General features: G+C 35.2%; 1 protein-coding gene across 4 annotated transcripts in view; it reads right to left on the bottom strand.

The window, feature by feature from the left end:
* Positions 1–20019, bottom strand: part of LOC117317564 (dystonin-like) — a 67585-nt gene that overhangs the window by 13891 nt on the left and 33675 nt on the right. For all 4 annotated transcript variants that reach the window (XM_033872391.1, XM_033872394.1, XM_033872392.1 and 1 more), the window contains 3 exons: positions 19598–19717; positions 18030–18056; positions 12798–12970 (listed from right to left, as the gene is read on the bottom strand). In XM_033872391.1, coding sequence (XP_033728282.1) covers positions 12798–12970; positions 18030–18056; positions 19598–19717 — 320 coding nt within the window. The remainder of the gene's footprint in view (positions 1–12797; positions 12971–18029; positions 18057–19597; positions 19718–20019) is intronic.

Genomic DNA, 20019 nt, shown 5'->3' with positions numbered 1-20019 from the left:
ATTTCCGCTCTTTATTTCCTCACCGAAGTACTCAGTCTTATTTCCGGTCAAATATCAGACAGGTGCAATGACACGACGCACACCTGTGGTCTAAGTATTAGCTGTTAGATAAGTCCAGACATCAATTTGATCGCTCTGACCTGTCGGGATAGGTAAACGACGGGTCGGACCCCAAGATAATACTAGGTTCATTTACACCATAACACGGACAGCCTATCATTATACGTGAGGAGGTAGTATAACAATGGGTTGTCAATCCTCTAGGGAGCGTTCTGTCTATCACTTAGGTAAATATCACAGCGTCTCCACCCTAGTGTAGTGAAAGTATTTAAATGATGTTGCAAGGACAAAGACGGCTATGGTCAAGGTCATTTGGAAAATCTGACAGAATTCATCCAGATATAATTACGAGTGACTGTTGTAGAACACCCAAATACCGTAAATACATTAATTTTGGCGCACTCAATGTTTCGCGCTTTACCAAATCTTAACTAATTAGTGCAATGTAGGATTAGCACGTTCGCATAATGTGTTCTAGAAGCTAATATATAGAAATAACGATTTAGCGCACTGCTTCCAGTGTCAAAAGCGCTAAAATGGTAATACCACGAGAACAAGTACCTTTACAGGACACAGACAATATGTCTATACTAATTGGATGCCTGAAAATTAACCGTGGCGTTTAATATTTTGCAAAAAGAATATTGCAAAAAGAATATTCAAGCTGTGGTTAAACTCCCCCAGCAATTACCATGTTATCGAAAAATTGGTTAGAACATTAACTCGTTATTGATCTGTAATAACAACAGCATTTAGATCCCCTTTTATCTAACCACCTCCCGTTGATGAAATAAACGAGGATAATGACATCTTACAAAGGTTGTAAAGCTTTGTTAATGTTAATGTTCCAGTTTTAAATTCAAAAATAGGAGAAACACTACCCTCGCAGCCCCACGTTCATTAATAAGTATGCCCCCACTGCGCAAGTTCAACGGAACAATGTGCGCTGTCAGATTCGACAGTTAAAATAGTTGGATTCAGATTTCATCTGGAGACAGAACAACAAAAGTGAATTGTGTACACTGAACTGGCATGGCAGCATAAAAACTTTTAATTGATGATTTCCTGTGTTACAAACGTTTGTAAGACACAGATTTTGTAGACAGTGTAAGTGATCACGACCAAGATCACATGACTGATATATTTCATGTATTTAGCCAGCTAAATAAACATTAGTAAGATGATATTATCAACATAAAGATCTTAAATATCTATAAAGCTGTGATCGGGGGAGATTAAAACCCGTGGCGAACTTAGTCTTTAAATACGCCGTTCAATGACATTAAACCAGTAATATGGACAGTTTGAGGCATTAAGAGAATTATGATGATTTTTGTTCTGGTTGACGGTCCCTCACGATGGCCTATCCTTTTGTACTTTTCTTAGTGTCTCCTTATTCATATGTCTTTAGTTCATGTTTCGCCATTATCTTAAGTTTTGAAAATTAGAATTACCACGTTCTGTGCTGTCTCCCCGTGTTCTCATTAACGACAGTTTAGATATTTCTGTGTATTGACGTTATACTAAACTCTATCAAACTTTGCATGAATTATAAGTATACGAAATAAATACCGTGTACGCTTTTTTTCGGTACGTTGCTACTGCAGTGTTTTACATGTTAACCCGTTCAATTTCGAAACAGTTCTGATAGTTTTTAAGAAGTACATGTGTCATATAGACACCAACGAAATTCCAAATGACGAAGTAAACATTTCCCCCTTATTTTGATTTAAGTGATTTTGTATCTTTTCATTAGAAGGAACAACCTAGGGTTCAACTGAGGATGGTTTCCTTTTGCTCTTATATATTTCTCGAGTTCTAAATTGTGCTCTTGTTTTGCTATTCTGTATTTTTTTTTTTAATATATCTTGTTCCTGTTTTAATATCATGTTTTTGTTTTGATATTTTGTTTTGTTGTTATCATATTTTTGCTATCATAATTTTTTTTCTTTTATTAATGTTTTAATATTGAGCCGCTTGTATTTGTGTCGAATTGCCACCATAGAGTTAACCACAAACGTAATTGAGTATTACCGTCTTTATGTAATTAACAATTACCTTTAACAATGTCTGTTATGTGTTGTTTACATACAACGTGTGATACACCGCTCTGTTGACGTACAGAACAAACCAATAAACACAAAGCTCCCTCCCTGTTTATAACTGGTATACTGACTCACCTGTTTATTCTCACCTGTGTGACTAGGTACGAGACCAGGTGTGTGATTGAACACTCGTTTGATCTCTTCCGTTAACAGTGTAAATTTCAACCTATTTAGCATTCCAACATTATCATAGCATTCTTAAATGTCCCATTGTATATATTTCTGTGGAGAAAATGTACCAGATAGAGCAAGCGGTTCAATGTGATTCAACGAAATTCACATTAAGCCGTTTGATTTGTTAAATATGACCCATATGAAATCAATGGACTCCAAATGTAATGTCGTATTAATTACTTCGACCATCATAAACTTTGACAGAAAGTTGAGAAAGACATGAAAGAATAACTAGCTTATTCTACAAATGTTTAATGTATATATGCCTGCAATCTTCTACATTGTTCGTGAAAGGTTTACAAGTTCAGGTTTGGGTTTTGAGAAACCCAGCTCGCAATTGGCGATAATGGATATAAGTTACTACGTACAATCGATCACATTAGGCTTGTTACAGATGAACTCCAAAGTCACGTGACCAATTATTGGACACCCCTGCCATTTAACACTCCAGGGTATATGTTCGCACATCGCGTGTTAATTACATTAGAGGTCAAAAGGTTAAAACCACGTAGAGAATATATAATTTCATACATACTCCGTAAACAACTACATACGCCCGAAATCTCTGCATTTGATGGGATGATACATTAATATTAAATCAATAATTATGTCTGTTCAATACCCAAAATTGAATATCTTCCCAGATACATAGAGAGGATCTACCTCAAACCGGAGAACGTTTATGGCGGAAGCGAAAGCGATTCACAAAATCAGCTTCGTACCCGTCAAAATACGTCACAACAAATCCCACAGCGTAGACGTTTTGAAGTACGGTCTAATTTCATATCTCATAGACGGAATCGTGGTAGTGATGAAAACCATACGAGATTTATTATTTGTCCTCACGCTATCCCATCTTGATGAATAAATTAAAGTGTTTGACATGCTCTCCATTACAAAATATATTTCAAATCATGTTTCACATTGTTTTTGGGACTTTGTGAATTTAATTGTCTTAGAAGGAATTGTTGAATTGTAGACTCAGGTATGTAAAATATATATGAGATATCCACGTGTTACGTAGTCATAGCTAAAGCCAAATAAATAATCTCCCTTTTTGTGTGAATTCCTATTAGTTTGACCTAGATTACATGCGGATTGAGTCGTGATCAGGAAAGTACTTTGCTTGACAATGTTACCTGTAGATTTTATATAATAGCATCGCGAGAAATGATACATCAGAATTATCGGCTACCTGTCAACATTCTCCGTTCCTGTTTGTACACAGCTCGGCAAGCTTGAAAGCAGACTAACCACTGGCCTATGTATTCCAATATTTGCTCGAAATAACGTCTTTTCAAACATAGCTTATTACCATAGATGTTCGACACTTTCCTTTTCGCATTTCTATAACAAGCAGTGGATAGCTTGATAACAAACTAACTATTGGCCGTAACATTCCAATATTTCTTCTTCTTTTATTTCCGGTCTTTTTCAATGTTTATGCTTACTATCTAACCCCCCATTCCCTTTCATAGAAAGATCCTGGATGCATATGTCACATACACTGGTGTGAATACGACAACAGAAGTTTCTGATGCCTGATTTAATATACACATCTTTACAGTGTAAATTGCATAAAAGACACAGAGAATCACTATAAGCTTACATGTACATACTTTTTATTAATGGCCTTTTTGATACTGGAAAGCTGCATTATGTGTGGATATTGGACACCTTAAGCTGTATAAACTTTGTATGGATACATTTATTACAATCAATACGTCCCAGCTGCTACTAGACGCTATCGTCTGCTCTGACTTTAATCTCCCGCCATAACTCTCGTGCATGATATGAATTATGCACGACCACAGCCGTATCATGCCTACCCTGGCGATGTTAGGGTGGTGTGTCGTAACATTGCGCGTGCGGCGTAGGGTAGTTTATTATATTACACATGATACATAATTCAAATACTATGTCATATTTTGCCCTAGAGTACAACAAAAAGATTTGTGGACCCAGTTCAAGATGTTTTGAAAATAACAATGAAGTAGTAGGGAGAGAAAGAGACGCGGGGCGCCTGTTTCTCCCTCCCAAAGATGCCGTGCGGTTGAACATTGTCAGCACTACATGCTAGTCATGTGTTCGCCATGTTCATTGTGAGCGCATTCCAGGTAAATATTCATCCACTACATATGTATACACTATTGCATGTACACGCCTGAGGGATCAGACAGGTAAATTGGATTAATAAAGCCTATTTCTATTTCAATATGCCTTCTGATCCCCAGTACATGGTGTTAACTGCAATGAGAAGTTTATGTAGACACCAAGTTTTAATGGCATTAACGCGACATAATCACCCCACACCTACACGCTGGTACGAGTCAATGAACTAGAAAATGACATACACCCTTAATGGAAATCACCATAGTAACAGAGTTTCATAAATGCATTACGTCTACACTTCGGGTGCAACTTTGGCGGTTCAATTACTTACTTAGATATTAACTGATTGTGTCAATGCTCTTATTCTAAATTATCACTTTTGCAGGATATTAAAAACTTTATCTACATAAAGGTGTGAAAATGCTGGTCATCACAGTGACAACTTTATCAATGATATCCAGACATAAAAATCTGAGATGCTACCAAAAGCCGTTATAGCATTTTTTTGTCACACCTGTCTAACTACAAACCAGAAACACATGTTAATGCATCTGTAAACAAATCCAGCGTGTTTTATGACGGTAAAGCACTTGTTCACGACATGGCGGAATGACATCCGCCATATCACATGTGTGTGTATCAGTGGGCTGAGAGATGTGACCAACTTACCTTGGAGCTACAAACGTTAATCGTGGAATCTGAGTCTGATCCCATTCCCCATTGTTTACATCGTCCCCGTCAGGTAAATCCATGACCCCTATTAGGGGCTGTGCACTAATTACTAGCCCCTTTCAGGGCTACAATCAAGTGTATGCCGAATAATACATGGGAGCTTTTTTAAAGGTAAAATGGCCTCGATGTTTTCACACACATACATAAACGTGGATTCCGTATCGTCTGCTCAATCAGGCGTGACCTCAGCCGTGTACAAACTCAGGTATTCTCAGGTAAGTATTGACAATACTCGCGACTAATACGTTATCCTTAGGTCGTACTGTAAATAAACGCCTTCGAGGGTCATACTTTCATCGCACTTTTTCACCTGAACTTTAAATAGATGTGAATTCCGATGGTGTTCATAACGTTTCTTCAGGTAGGATATTTAAAGACCGTTTTTGTTGTTTCATCCTTATATGGAATTTGAATGGCGGGAAATGTACACACTCCAGCTTCGTGACATTACCTTACGTCCTACCTATCTCTAAGCCGCACGGTATATATAGATTCACGTGATGTGTTTAATTGTATATAAATCCAGGTATATTTGTATATATGTACACAAGAGATTCCTATTACTCAAAGAACACACTCCATACTATGAATGTCAATCCAGTTAATCCAACAACACACACATCTGCGCCCGTAAAATGTATATATTGATATCACTATCCCATAACACCAACGTATACAAATCACAGGTATTTAGTCATCTGTATATAAATAACACAGGGGTCAGCCTATCGTACATTCAACTACAAGTCAGAACATCCATTTGTAGTCATCCCATGTCTAACGTAGGCGTAAATCCTCTCGGCTTATGATCCAACATTGGTACCAGTTCACATTAAAATACCCCTGTCTTCGCCGCCTATATCCGTCCTTCTTTCCATCGTATACATAGATGTTATAGTGTATGAATAGCGGACGTGGCAACAGGTGAAACCAATATCCGCCGTCTGGATAGTGGTTATAGGTCAAACGGCAGGTAGATACAGGTAACGAAGGCATGCATGGCCTTATGTACCCCGAGACATAACCTACTGATCTCTCCCTAGAGCATATAGAGGCTCAGCATTTCCGAGAGTTCTTTCACACATATTACGATATGTGATGTAACGACGTAAAATGGTTTTAGGATAAAGACTCGATTTTACGGCGTTTTAAAGATGCATTCAAATATTATTTTCTATTTTTTTAATCATGGATCATTTGTTAATGGAGAAAACAACAATGTCGGCTAAAACATCATTGCGTTTATCTATCCTGTACTCAGAAAAAAACTCATGTTACTTTTACAACACGAACCAATAATTTAGTAACTTAAAGAGCGAGCCAATGCAACTGTTTTTTTTAATGTTTTCGTGTTAAAAATAGAAATGTATGATACTAAGCTCGGGTACGAACCAACTAATTAAGTATTCTGTAATAAAGGCACGCGCAGAGTTTATGGGAGAAGCTTAAGCACCCAGCGAGATACTTCATCTACTTTAATAATTAAGATAGATTAAACAATGAAGAAAACTCTGGAGATACTTGCCCTTCATTCCCTCACACGAGATTCATTTTCACGCATACGAAAAGCCGATTAATTGTGGAAGATTTCTTCCCAGTCTAAACATCGTTACGAGTAGACACTGAACGCTGATTTTTATTAGTAGTCGCGACTGTGCCTTGTCTACGCGTGATTACCCTGGACCTTTGTACACTGGAAACAAGGACAGTAAAATACACGTTTATTGTTAAGGTGAATTTGTAACGACCTGGGAGATAACTTGACTGAGACAAAGATACAAATGCGAGCACAGAGGAAACAAAACTGGAATTCAAACAGAATCGATATACAGATAAGAGGAGGTTTGACCAAGAGAAGTATTTACACAATTTTTAAAGAAGACTAAAGGAATAGATAACAGGGCAATATAAAAAGTTCTAACATATTAATATGATTTATTTGTTAATATATTTATATATGTTTTCTCTACATTCAAGCATGTTAATTGATATGCCTGCTTTGTAAGCTACATCTTGTAGTGATGCACCTCTCTTTACACCTCGCGAACAGATTTTAGACAAGCCTTGATTCTATTCGTTTATTTACATGACAAAGGATAGTTATGATATATGAAGATAACATATTAGATTTTATTACAAATATCGCAGGTGTGCACAGTTGTTACTTCTTGAAAATATTTGACATCTTGTTAAACCAGTTTGAAAAAACTCAGCTGCATGTATACTTAAAATAGCGGTTACATTAATACCGTGAAATATAAACTGATAGTGTAGGTATGTAACAATTAAGTAAAGTTTTCAACATAGAGACCTCAGTTGTACAAAAACATACTATCATGGCTTTTGTTGTTCAATTAGATCATCCGGTCCTATGGTTTACCGTCACATTGCCATTGCAATATTGGCAATAGTTGAACTATTTTGATTAATTTAAAGTCATATTTTAATAGTTTGACACATGATCTGGCAAAACATAAAATGATATCCGAGACATATTTATAGAATCAGGTTTTGATATGTCAGTTCTTAACCAATATAACAAGACACCGATATTTCCGTTTCTACACCTGTGGAAGTGTTATAATCGCTTACTTATTGTCATAGTGCCAATACATAGGTCATTATAGGCTATAATCGGGTACCTGTTTTTGTAAAGTGTATAAAGAATGGTGGTATAAATAGACTTAATTTGTTTGCATCATACAGGGTAATTCTATATAAATATGGGCAAGCAGTTTGAAATTATACCGGCAGGCGTGAATGCCATGGATCCTCATATGATTGCACAAGTCAAAGGTAGCTTTAAATATGAAGCTATTTATAGATAAATTTCACTTAGACGCCTAATTACGAAATTGACAGTGCATCGCACAGCTGTTTCCTCACTCAAGGAATGACTAGAAATGTTCGGGACCAAAAGTCGGAAACTCTAAAACTTATTTAAAATAGATCAAAATGAATCTTGGCAAATGTTAAAATGTATGAGAGAAGGTCACAACACCCCTAAATTTGATCAATCGAGAATCGAGATATTTTTTTACACGTTGTCTGTATATTCTGAACAGATGCACATTACTTATTTTTAAGCCTATTACCATATTTCAATACTCAGCCATTAATAGTTTTAATAGCTCTTATACGGTCATTGACAATCTTGTTAATTTCATTTCATTCGTTAGAAATATTAATGTTTAAATTAAAACACAGATTGCATGTAACGTCACATCGATATTGACAAAGAAAATTATATTCTTCAGGTCATCGACAAATTTGAAAATTGAATATATTCTGGTCATGTTTACATCGAATTAAACGGATCGCTCGAGAGGCAATTTTACAACAATAGCAAACTGTAAAACGGAACACAAAGGGGATTTGTTCTCGAGGTCAGAAACCTTCTTATGATCCACGCGGACAGATTGATTAAAGAGGGAGGGAAAAGACGAGGGTGTCTTAGCCAATGACTGACAAGTTTAAATCGCAAAACGATCAGTTTGACCAATAGCACTTTCTGTTACATCGGTACTAACATCATCATTTTTTCCACTTAAGGCAAAGGCTGAGAATGTGTGTATAGTGTAACATGTGAATGAAAGATTAACTGAATACAAACTAACTATAGGAAAATATGCACAGCCGTACAGACACGATATAAATAAAAGCTGTCTACATATGATTTATATATCAGAGTTGTTAGTGCATGTAGAATATGAATGAATTATATTCCGCTAGCTATTATGGTCCTTAACGTGTGTCTGAAGTTTGATATAAATTCCCGTCATGGAATGGTAGTCTCTAGAGTGCTGGTAATAAGAGAAACTTTGACCTTGACATTTGATCCAACAACCTTGAAGCTTAAACTTGTCCGAAATATTATGATCATTTCTAATTGTGTGAAGTCTGATAAACTTTGAGGTTACGTACAAGACGGACGGATTATAGATCCCCGGTAGGTGAGTAATAACACTAGTAATGTTAGAAAAAATATACAAACGTAAACCGAACATAAGCATACCAGGTAAAGCGATGTTTAATTGCCGTACTTGTACCACAGAAGTATTCCAGTAAGAAATTGGGTCATCAAGGCGGTTGTAAAATGTCGAAGAGTCTCCAATGTCATCTACGTGTGCAATAGACAAAAGTACAAAGCTGTATTTTGTATGTATAGTATAGAGTTCAGCGACCTTTAGAAGACTAAACAACTCACGAGGACTTTTGATGTTATTGGGTGCGTCGTTCTCGGTATATCTTAAATGTTTCAACTCATATTGTATAGTTAAATGTGTAGATCCTCCATCAACAACAAATTCGTATGACTTTAAATTGTTTTTGAAATTAGAACGACTAATTCACATCTGGTATGGAAAGGTATGCAGCAAAGTGCAACTTTCGGGTTTTATCAGTGACACTATGACACCATAAAACGTTGTGCAATAGCTGCGGATTGGAGAGTCGATGTCACATTAACACTTGCATTGCACTACAAAGAGAAATTGTTCTTTAATTGTCTGTATTTCTAGATATGGTCGACGTTTGGAATTAACGACTTAGTAGCTATTAAATGTTTTCAGTGTCAAGGTAGCAATTACGCTTGTATTTCAATGAAAATTGGAATCGAGGTATGTTATACTCTCCCATCAGCTGTCGTGCTGTATGTCAATATTACAGTAAAAGCTCAGTGAGTCTTTAATGCCTGTAACACAAGGTAAATTGATATCATAGCAAGCTCACCCCGACATTATCCCCCTCCAGTCATAATAGCTTACCTTCCCTAAACGTTAGACAGTCAGAGTGACTCATTCCAAATAGATGTCTTGCCCAATCTGTATACATGTACCATCTATACCCGTATACAAGCATTAGATACCCATACTTATCTTCGCCTACCTACAGTATACAAGTATACATTAGCTGTTTACTCAGAATTTATCAACACTACAGGGAAACTCTACTCAACAAAACATGTCATTGTACGAAGTTATATCTCGTCATTTAATACAGCATGCATGGCATTGGCTAACATATAAAGTATCCCCAAGTACAACAACACTTTCAAACTGTCAGCAACAGAATTATCAAACAATACCCGGACCATTGTTCTTCTTTACTTAAAAATATATAACCGTGTATATGGATATCTTATTGCTGATAGTGCCTATATAACGGGTGTATGGGTCCCTTTTTTTAACCTTTAAAGAGATATAGCCAGCCTTATCAGCCAGACACATCCGGTCGACATGTTGACCATTCCCTGTAGATAAGGGAATTGATATTAACACAATCCACGGATTTACACACCATGATTTACACTGGATATTCTCCTAGTAGGACAAACCTGTAAATAAAGTAATGGTATGACATCAGATAGGGTCAAGTTTGTGTACAGCGAAGTACTTCAAAGTGGAATATTTCACATCCCTTGATTTCAGCCAATACAGTAGCACCATAAAATGTGTTTGAAATCTAAAGGCCATATGAGCACAAGCAGATATCATCCCAGCAATATCAGGAGATCATGACACGAGAGGAACATGTAAATAATGTGCAAAAGTTACGAAGGTATTAAAACCTTCCATTACAAATTGGGAGCACAGTTGAGGAGACAGTTGTAACTGATTGAACGAACTGTTTATTACAGAAATAGAAACTAATATTTGCTGTACAAGTCATCTTGTGAAAATTGTCTTTTGCTTTTACCACCAACGATTGCGACATGATACACATCCTATGCCAATCTTACATTTTTTTCTTAATTTTATTTTATTAAAATATGTGTCTAATTGCATCAGAAGAACAGCAAAATATCCCGAACTCCCAACTGCACTTCAGACTGCTCTCATTTGTTACAATGAATTCAATTGCGTCAGTACAATATTTAACATCCCGAATGTTCACCTGTACCTAAACTGAGACTACACTCATTTGTCACCAGGGATTCCATTGCATCTCCATCTTTACCATAACTGACACTACCCTTATTTGTTCCTATGCGTTTAATTGCATCAGTAGAATAGTAAACACCATGTATTTCCACCTGCACATCAACTGATACTACCCTCATTTATAGCCAGGAACTGAAGAGATTTGGTGTCTGTTTCACACGAGTACGCGGTTACCTCAGACAAGATACGTCAACACGCCCGATTACCGACGTACCGGATGAATATTGGATTCCGGGGTAATATGGTGATCTCAATTAAAGTAAAGGGTCTTAGCGTTGTTTAAACGTTTATTCTATTACTGAATTTACACCGAAAAGTTTCGGTTATTATAGATGATAAATATCAAAAACGAAAAGCCTCTTGAAATCAAAATATCAATATTTTCATTAACCAACAAACGGTCTGAAGAATTATGCTTTCATTTTAAAACTGGACGGATATGTGACACTCCTGTATTTAATTCAATCCAACCTAAGTAAGAATGGGAAAATACAGATGAAATATTTTGAAAGATGTTGAACACAGAAAAATAGAAAGACCGCGATAAGGTCAAATCATTCTTTATCCGACTCTACCATTGAAAACAGTAAGTCACTTCTAATACTTTCGAATTTCTGGTGGTGTACAACAGGATGGCTAGAAATACTGAGAACACCCGCCAACTAGATAGTCTTTCCATTTCTGCAGAAAATATCTTCGCTTTGTCCAAATAACCAGCTTGCTGTTTTCATGTTCTAAATAGAATACCGGGCGTACTTTATGGTGAGAGTTAATAGCCATCAAACACTATCAAGAGGCAGTATAAATTCATTATGTATAAGCGGTAGGGCTCTTTTGACGGTTCTTTGACCCTCATATAAACAGCAGGTAGTAAACTTACTTGTAAGGAAAATGTTTAGTTATTTTGTAGATGGCTTAGATAACAAGTCCACGTTACAATGACACCCCTATGTTCTATCATTGAAATATATTTTCTCATATGGTAGATTCTAAGTTGAGGACATGTAGGGGTCAGAGGTTCTCGTTTGACAAAACTGCTCTGTCACAGCCTTCACCATACACACATTACCTTGAGTTTGATTATAGGTCTGAAACGACGTTTCTGACACAGTGATATACCATTCGACAATTGGACATCAACAGAAAAAAACTAACATTCTATATGCGGTTTTACATTTGTCCTCGATTCGTAAACATTTCACGCTTGGTTTCCTTCGATGACATATATAAACAAACACTTTCTTATACAAGACAATTTCTAATTCAAATACGTATTGCCTTCTATTACACATGACAAATGGATGTCGTAATTAGATATGCATCATTATAGCGAGAATAAACACATTGAATCAGACTATTGACATTTGTGACCATTGTACCAACAAATCTGAAGAAGCTCAGTGTAGTAATATCAATGTTACATAATAGTTTACCGGTACATATACTATATGTACTGATAGTTGTGTCGCCTTTACCTATCTGATTTTTTTTTAAAATGATACAAGTATAGGCCGTATTCAGTGCAATGTCCAGCCTCTACACGCCTTAACAGGTCGCCATGTTTCAGTTGACAACTTATGAGTCTTTTTTACCATTATGGGAAATCGTGCGATTCATCAACGTTGATATTTGACCTAAATGTACTTCACCAGTTTCTTTCCATGGTACTTACCTTCTCGATATCACCGACCTAACTGAATTCCATCTATCTTTTAGATCATCCAGCATCTGCTGTAGCACATCCCTCTCCGGATCGGACTTGGTACACCTGTCCTTAAGGTTTCGGCCTAGACGGGTGGCTGAGTAGAACGTTGTGTGTTTACCGGCAAGTTCGTGTTGGAACCGCTTTAAAGTGAAGGATACATCACATTATTGATACATCATACATTCTACACATAGATAAATTGTATGAATTACATATTTGTAGAAATATACCGGTATATGATTAATTCAATAGATAAATTTATGTAAATAACAATCTTTTTTTTGCATATGAGCAATAAAAAGTTTAAACATTATGAACAGTAACTTTACAATATAACGACAGGTAACAACAAGGTGTGTCAGGTATCAATGCACATTTAGAAGCATTTTGTAAAAAATACATGGTGAGATAAGCTTAATATTTGAACAAATGCAATCAGTCATATGTAGTATGCAATGACATCAGAACAATGAAATGTTATGTTGCACATCAGGGTATAGATAACAATATTTATCAAACTATATTTATTGGCGCCCACGTTACATACATATAAACAAATAATATCTAACAAAACTTCCAGGTATACTGTTAGATATTGTGTAACTATGCACCTACTATTAACCTGGTGTAATTTAATACACAAAAAAAAAAAAAAACACAGAGAAAACAAACAAAAATGTTCAACAATTAGCAACCGTAATATTACGATACAATACCTACATCAAAACATTAAATTCTTAAATCATAGGGGAAGTCGCATATTTCCAGCTCCATGTTGTTCTTACACTAAAATTATCTATCTAATAACAGTTATGTGTAAGCATCTGTGAAACCATAACGATTGATGGAAAAGTGGATAAACGGGCATGAACAGCCCTAATCTCGATGGCAGTCCATCCCCTATAATCGATATCATACATCTGTGACGAAACATCTGCTACATTAACATAATTTTAATCTTTAGTGTACAGCTAACCTTTATACAAACGTTAATGTTACTGTTAGAGAGATTTGTTTTTCGTGTTGTTTATATTCTATATAAACAAGTCAAACGTCGTGATCACGAATTCTGATAACTTTAAGATCGTGCTTAACTCGTAAAATATAAGTTCCGATAGTAAGTAAAACTATACTTACGTATTATTTTCAATACAGCTGCATTACTTAGGTACTTACTGGGACGTTGTATGATGAATTAGTATTTCTGCTTTTATATTATATGCTACAGTGTCTATGCCAGCTTTAAGTTTATAATTACTTACATTCATCCCCAACCTATTATTACTTCATTACAAAACATACAAATCTATTAAGATTTTTCAAAGTTGTTTGTGTTTGTTCTGCATGACTAACTAGGATATTTTGCTAGCGAATGGCTTCGTTAAATTGATGATATTCACTTATACGATACAGTTTGCATAATTTAACATTAGTTTATTGTATGTACAGTATGGTTGACGTATTATGTGTTCACTGGAGTATGACGGATAAGTATAGACGTAGTGTAAGGAAAAGGTTACAATTTAAAAATGCAGGTGAAACTAAATTGTTACTGAAACGTTCTTGATAGGTATACATGTATCTTACATGTGCAGAACACGTGTTAAGAAAAACATCGAAACCTAAGTTTAATGCTTGAGAACATAGAAATATGTATGTATTGTAGTGATGATGTGACAGATGTGAATAATATGACTGATATGAGTTGAAAAAACCATGTTGATAATTTTTCGTATAGCTCATTATCTGTTCTTTGTTCTTTGATATCATGGTAAATAAGTATTTTTCGTTCAACATTAATATTAATTGCCTGGGGGTAATCACCATCTAAGATTCAATGTACAGAATACGAAACTCTCACTATTAACGGTACATTCACTAAGCTCAAGGTCATGCTTGCTCGTCTGTCTGGTGACGATTTGTATGACATAAGTGATTAATTACAGGCAGGTGAGACGTCTAAAGTGAAGGTACTTTTTACATACGAGACTCGATAAGAATAAAGGTTTGTTACTATGGGAAAACAATAGATGTACTAAGATATTCAAGATGACAATGGGTAACAACAAAATATATAGCTAAAAATGCACAAAATTTAGAATAATAAAAATAACAAAAATCATTAAATTCGTTTAAGAGTAAAAGTAACACCTTAAAACACATAAACAGTACATTGTATACCATATTTCAATTCTTAAGTAACGTGTGACGTACTAGGTCAATTGCAAACACTATTTTGTATATTGCATTTCCGAACAAAACGATGGCGATATTAAAATACCCGATATACGGAACATTATTAAATTTTAAAAGCAATAATAGAGGATAACTACAAAAAAGATATTTTCACACTGAGAAACATACACGAGGAGAAAATATATTTAAATCAGATAATAAGGAAACAGAAACTATCAACAATCAACTAGCTTTGATTTGTTGATTATTCTACAGGAAGTTAAGAATCTTGAACATTCAGATCAAATTATACTTCCTCAATATCCATCACGGTGACACCACATGACGATGATGCACTAACCAAACATGGTTATGGTGAAAACCGAAATAAAAACTGACTAAAATCGATTGTTAAGGATACAACTGTTCACTTTTCCCCAATGAATCATCATTTTGAAGGAACAAGTACCTAAGCTTCAAACACGGGGATTAAATAGAAACCAAGCGATGTATATTTACAATTTAGGTCAACGAGATACAGGTGAGATTCCTTGGCAATTATGCATGAATAAGGCTGGCTTAACTCCAACCACACCTGTTAAAGAAATACGTTCCTTACCTGTGTATTCAGAACCTGATTGCGTAAAGCAAAATATAACAGGTATTCGCACAAAGAAATTATAAAGCACACACTCGTAAATCCAAGTTATAAGTAAACTCCGTCCACTCGTTTACAATAATTCATAATAAAGATATAACCGGTGTCCCTGAGCATTCCATCACAGCCATGAAACATACACCTAAGTAAGTCTATATGTGGAAAGTCTAGTCATCAACCAATCAGATTGCGTGTTCTTTGAACCGTGAACTTCTCTTCCACACGAGTGAACCTTGGGGTTTTACACTTATCTGATGCAGTGAGATCAACAGAAACTACCTAAAACTAAACACGGTAAAGATTATAAAAGAAAAAAAGATTTCTAAACCTAACTCCTTTGTTAAAAACAAGGAATGCGTGAAAGGAAGCTTGAGCCAGCCGGTCGCTATTGTCCACGCAGTGTAGGAGAGGACGCCCAAGGAGAAAGGCCAATATTGTTGTGAGAGATGACCGTACCGTGTCAACATACAGACTTGCCTGAGGGTCTAGAATACTGTTAGCTTAATTTAGTCTTCAGGGAAACATCTCCACAGATGTGACATACAATTTGTATTTTAAAGCAATATTTCATAGATGTAGCAGCCACGATATATTATAAGTTAAAATGCATCGTTAACACAAATCATGCATATTTACAATAATAAACTTGTAATCTATTGGGTTAGAAATAGCTATAAGCTTTGATAAAGTTGACAATATCATGAAAGTTTGCCCTAAGTCAGAGATTTATTTTAGGACACTGCAGTTGTGAATTTATCCCGGGCTTACATATATTGTCCATTAACAAATCGTGGAATCATTTCATTCAATTGAGCAAATGTGTCGAAAGACCTACTGATCTCAATGAAAAGGCAACAACTACCAACGTATGGTATCCAAATAGCTGTCTTGATCAATGTATTTAACCAGGGCTTAGAATTTAATCCTCATTCAAACTTTTATGAATATTGATGATGAAGTAATGTGACTTTCATACATGGGCAAATATAGCTTATTGACCGAATATTACAGGTCAAAAGAGCAATTCCAAGTGACCAGACGATATATATACATTTATTTGAGGTGGCCATTTAAATGTAACAGGACATTTTACTTATATGCACCTACTTATAACGAGCATACACACATAATGTCATATTGTGAAATGAATATCATGAGAGTAAATATCTCTAATAACTTTATATCGGTTATACAAGGAAGAAATCTAGATCTTGTTTATCAATTTTGCAACATATGAATATTGTAACACTTTGTTGAGTGAAGCCTATACAACGAGCTGGACGATGTGTACATGGAAGGTATATCAATATATTCTTTTATAAACATATCAAACATAGTAGATTTTGTTTCCTGTTAGTGATAGCGTAGACAACATATGGTGACTTAAATATTGAACAGAATACACTGATATTAATACAAATGTTACATTAACAAACAATGTATAGTGTACGAAAGAATCTATATTTGTTACAAGACACAAATCCAATTCATTTAAAAATAATACACGTATTCATTTCCAAAATATACCCATACCATGACATCAGAGAAATATCATTACTGATTATATAGCCATCAATAAATGATAACGGACGATTCTAAATAATTAGTTTCACAAAGGAGATAATTCGGAAAAGTCACGAGAAAGCCAATACAACATGTGTTCTTAACTACCAAGATGACTAAGAAAAAACCTTCCCGATTAACGCCTATTTCTAATATACATTCAAATAAAAAAAAATATGCTCAGACAGTGAATTAAACAATAAACAAAAAGGAGTCAGTAACGTGTGTTTTGTATATTAAATCCATCATTAGCTTCAATTACTTTAAACTAAATAAATAAGATGTATCCTTAATTGTGTAGACTTGGTAAAATGCATAAAATAATAATGGGTCCCAACCCCAGCTCGTTCTAAACCCTGATGATATATGCATAATTATTATCAAAATATAATTAATCATTTCAGGGTTTGGATGAATATACTTCTCGTGAAACAAAAAGGGAATTAATCGTCAAAACAAACACAATATGATACCTGCACCACACGTATACATATTAAGCATGACACTTGTACATAAACATAGTTAATATAAATTTGAAAGATTGGTGGATGAATAACTGATACAAAAACGCAAACCAACATACTATCCCAACATCATTTGACAAACACACGGGTCAGGTCGCACTTAACAAATTCATAAAACAAAAAACGAACATATTTAATGCTTCAAGTGAAATCATGATAACTGATGCCAGGAAGACTCAAAATTAGAACTTGAGGAATACAAGACAACAAAGAAAATGATACGACAACAACGTGATGGGAAAAGCACGTTCACCCAATGTGATAAAACGTGTTAAATACCTGGTGAAATGCCTCTGCAAATATTTTCTGGAAATTGCATGCAGTTATGTTAGTATAGCAAAAGCCATAGTTACAACATTTTTGTCTTAGAGATATATGTTATGTCGTGGCTGCGCGTGGATGTATCTAATTTAATTCCTTGTGCGTCATTGCTAAGTTATCGTAGGCACTACTGTCACATGTTAATAACCATTTACAACATTTTATGGATGTGTACTACGTCATATGTTCGTGTGTTTAAGTGTCGCGTATTGTTTTTTAAACGATAAACGATAGCTTGCTTTGTGTACTACGTCACATCATCGTATACAGTAAAATACTTTTTGGTGTGCATGTAGTGATAACATTTTCGCTTTCCGTATTGTGGTACTGTGCATTAATTCCTCGTGTACCAATACCATGTCTCCATATATACTACTATAACGTGTATAAGTAATCAATTATAAGTGTTACTATATACTGTTATATCACGTGTTCATACAAATTCATTTGTATATACTTCATGTACTTCTGTCTCGTGTTCATGTGAACAAGACCCAATTCTCCGTATATGGTTAAGTTACATTCTGTATGCACTAGTTAATTACACTACTGTTTGTGTATTAATGCCACCTGATCTTAAGAACTATTCAGGTGAGTTATTAGGGATCGCATTGACATATTGATTGACATATAATAAGAAAACGAAATTGTTCAACACAAGATATTATCCAGAATAATAATTGTATATTCACATAGACTATAGATACAATCAAACAAAATATGGCTAAGGTGGTGAGAACAGTACAATTATCCAGAAATTACCAATTGTATAGTACAACGATGATCTGTCATAACCACTAAAGGCACTGTGGGGCAGTTCTTATGATACTTCTACATTATTTTCGAAAACACTCGTTTTACATTAAAGAGGCTTGCCCGCAGAGAGATCAGAAAAATTGGCTAATAGAAAAAGATTTTTTTACACATGACAGATTGTTGGAATTGTTGAGTTTTTCATTTTATTTTCCTTATAAAACGCTGAAAAGTGATATTAAAACCTCATTTTTTAAAATATTATTTATCTAATCGCAACCCGCAATAAGTCCCCGCTATAAAGTGGAGTCTAATTTGATTGACACATCAAAGAAACAAGCACGTGCACAGTGCCGCACAGTGATAACTTCAAAGGCAGCGGCGATTTACAAAGAAGATTTGCCGTTATATTCCATACATTTCCCTCTCAGGTTGAGTTTTAAAACGTCTTTTAAATACATATTCTGTAATTGTTTTCAAGAAATAAAGTCGGAAAGCCTCTAATTTTGTCACATAGAAACATGTACTGAAGTTTATTTAGTGATCGGAGATGTGCCGTTTACCGGTCCGTCTGCGGGTAAGCCTCTTTAATATGCTTACAACTAATTAGATTTCTTCGGTTTCCAAAGTTTACTTGATATCACTTAAACCACAATTGTCATTATATTTTGCACAGAGTAATTCAGAGTCACACTTTTGTAAATAACCGTAATTATTAAGTTTAAACTCCACATTAACACATACAATAACACGTCGATAGTGTCAAGATTTACCTTCAAATCATCGATGTTCTCCTTCGTAGCTGAACCTTGCGCCACGGGCGACATGAACTTTGACACTGTCTTTGAACTCTCGTCTAGCCAATCACAAAGTCCCTTCCAGGCATCGTAGAACTGGCAAAGACAATGATAGAACAGGCGGTTAAGTAACACTGACAGCGCATGCACAGTGACTGGACCTATAGCCTGAAGGCACACACGTGTTGATATAACTTTAGGAGAATTTATTTATTTACTTTTAATGTTCCGACATAATTTGATCTAATATGCATATGATGTATAAGCTTTAATTTAAACGAGGCTCTGTTTTCGCTATACTCAAATATGCAATAGATTGCGAATAAGATACATCTTGAAATTACAATGAAAACAATGCTCCTTTTTATATTTTTCATATTACAATAATAATTTTCTTA

The sequence above is a fragment of the Pecten maximus genome, chromosome 19 (assembly GCF_902652985.1).
Source record: "Pecten maximus chromosome 19, xPecMax1.1, whole genome shotgun sequence".
NCBI lineage: Eukaryota > Metazoa > Mollusca > Bivalvia > Pectinida > Pectinidae > Pecten > Pecten maximus.
Note: the sequence above shows the minus strand (reverse complement) of the source record. Positions and strands in the feature narration are given on the sequence as shown.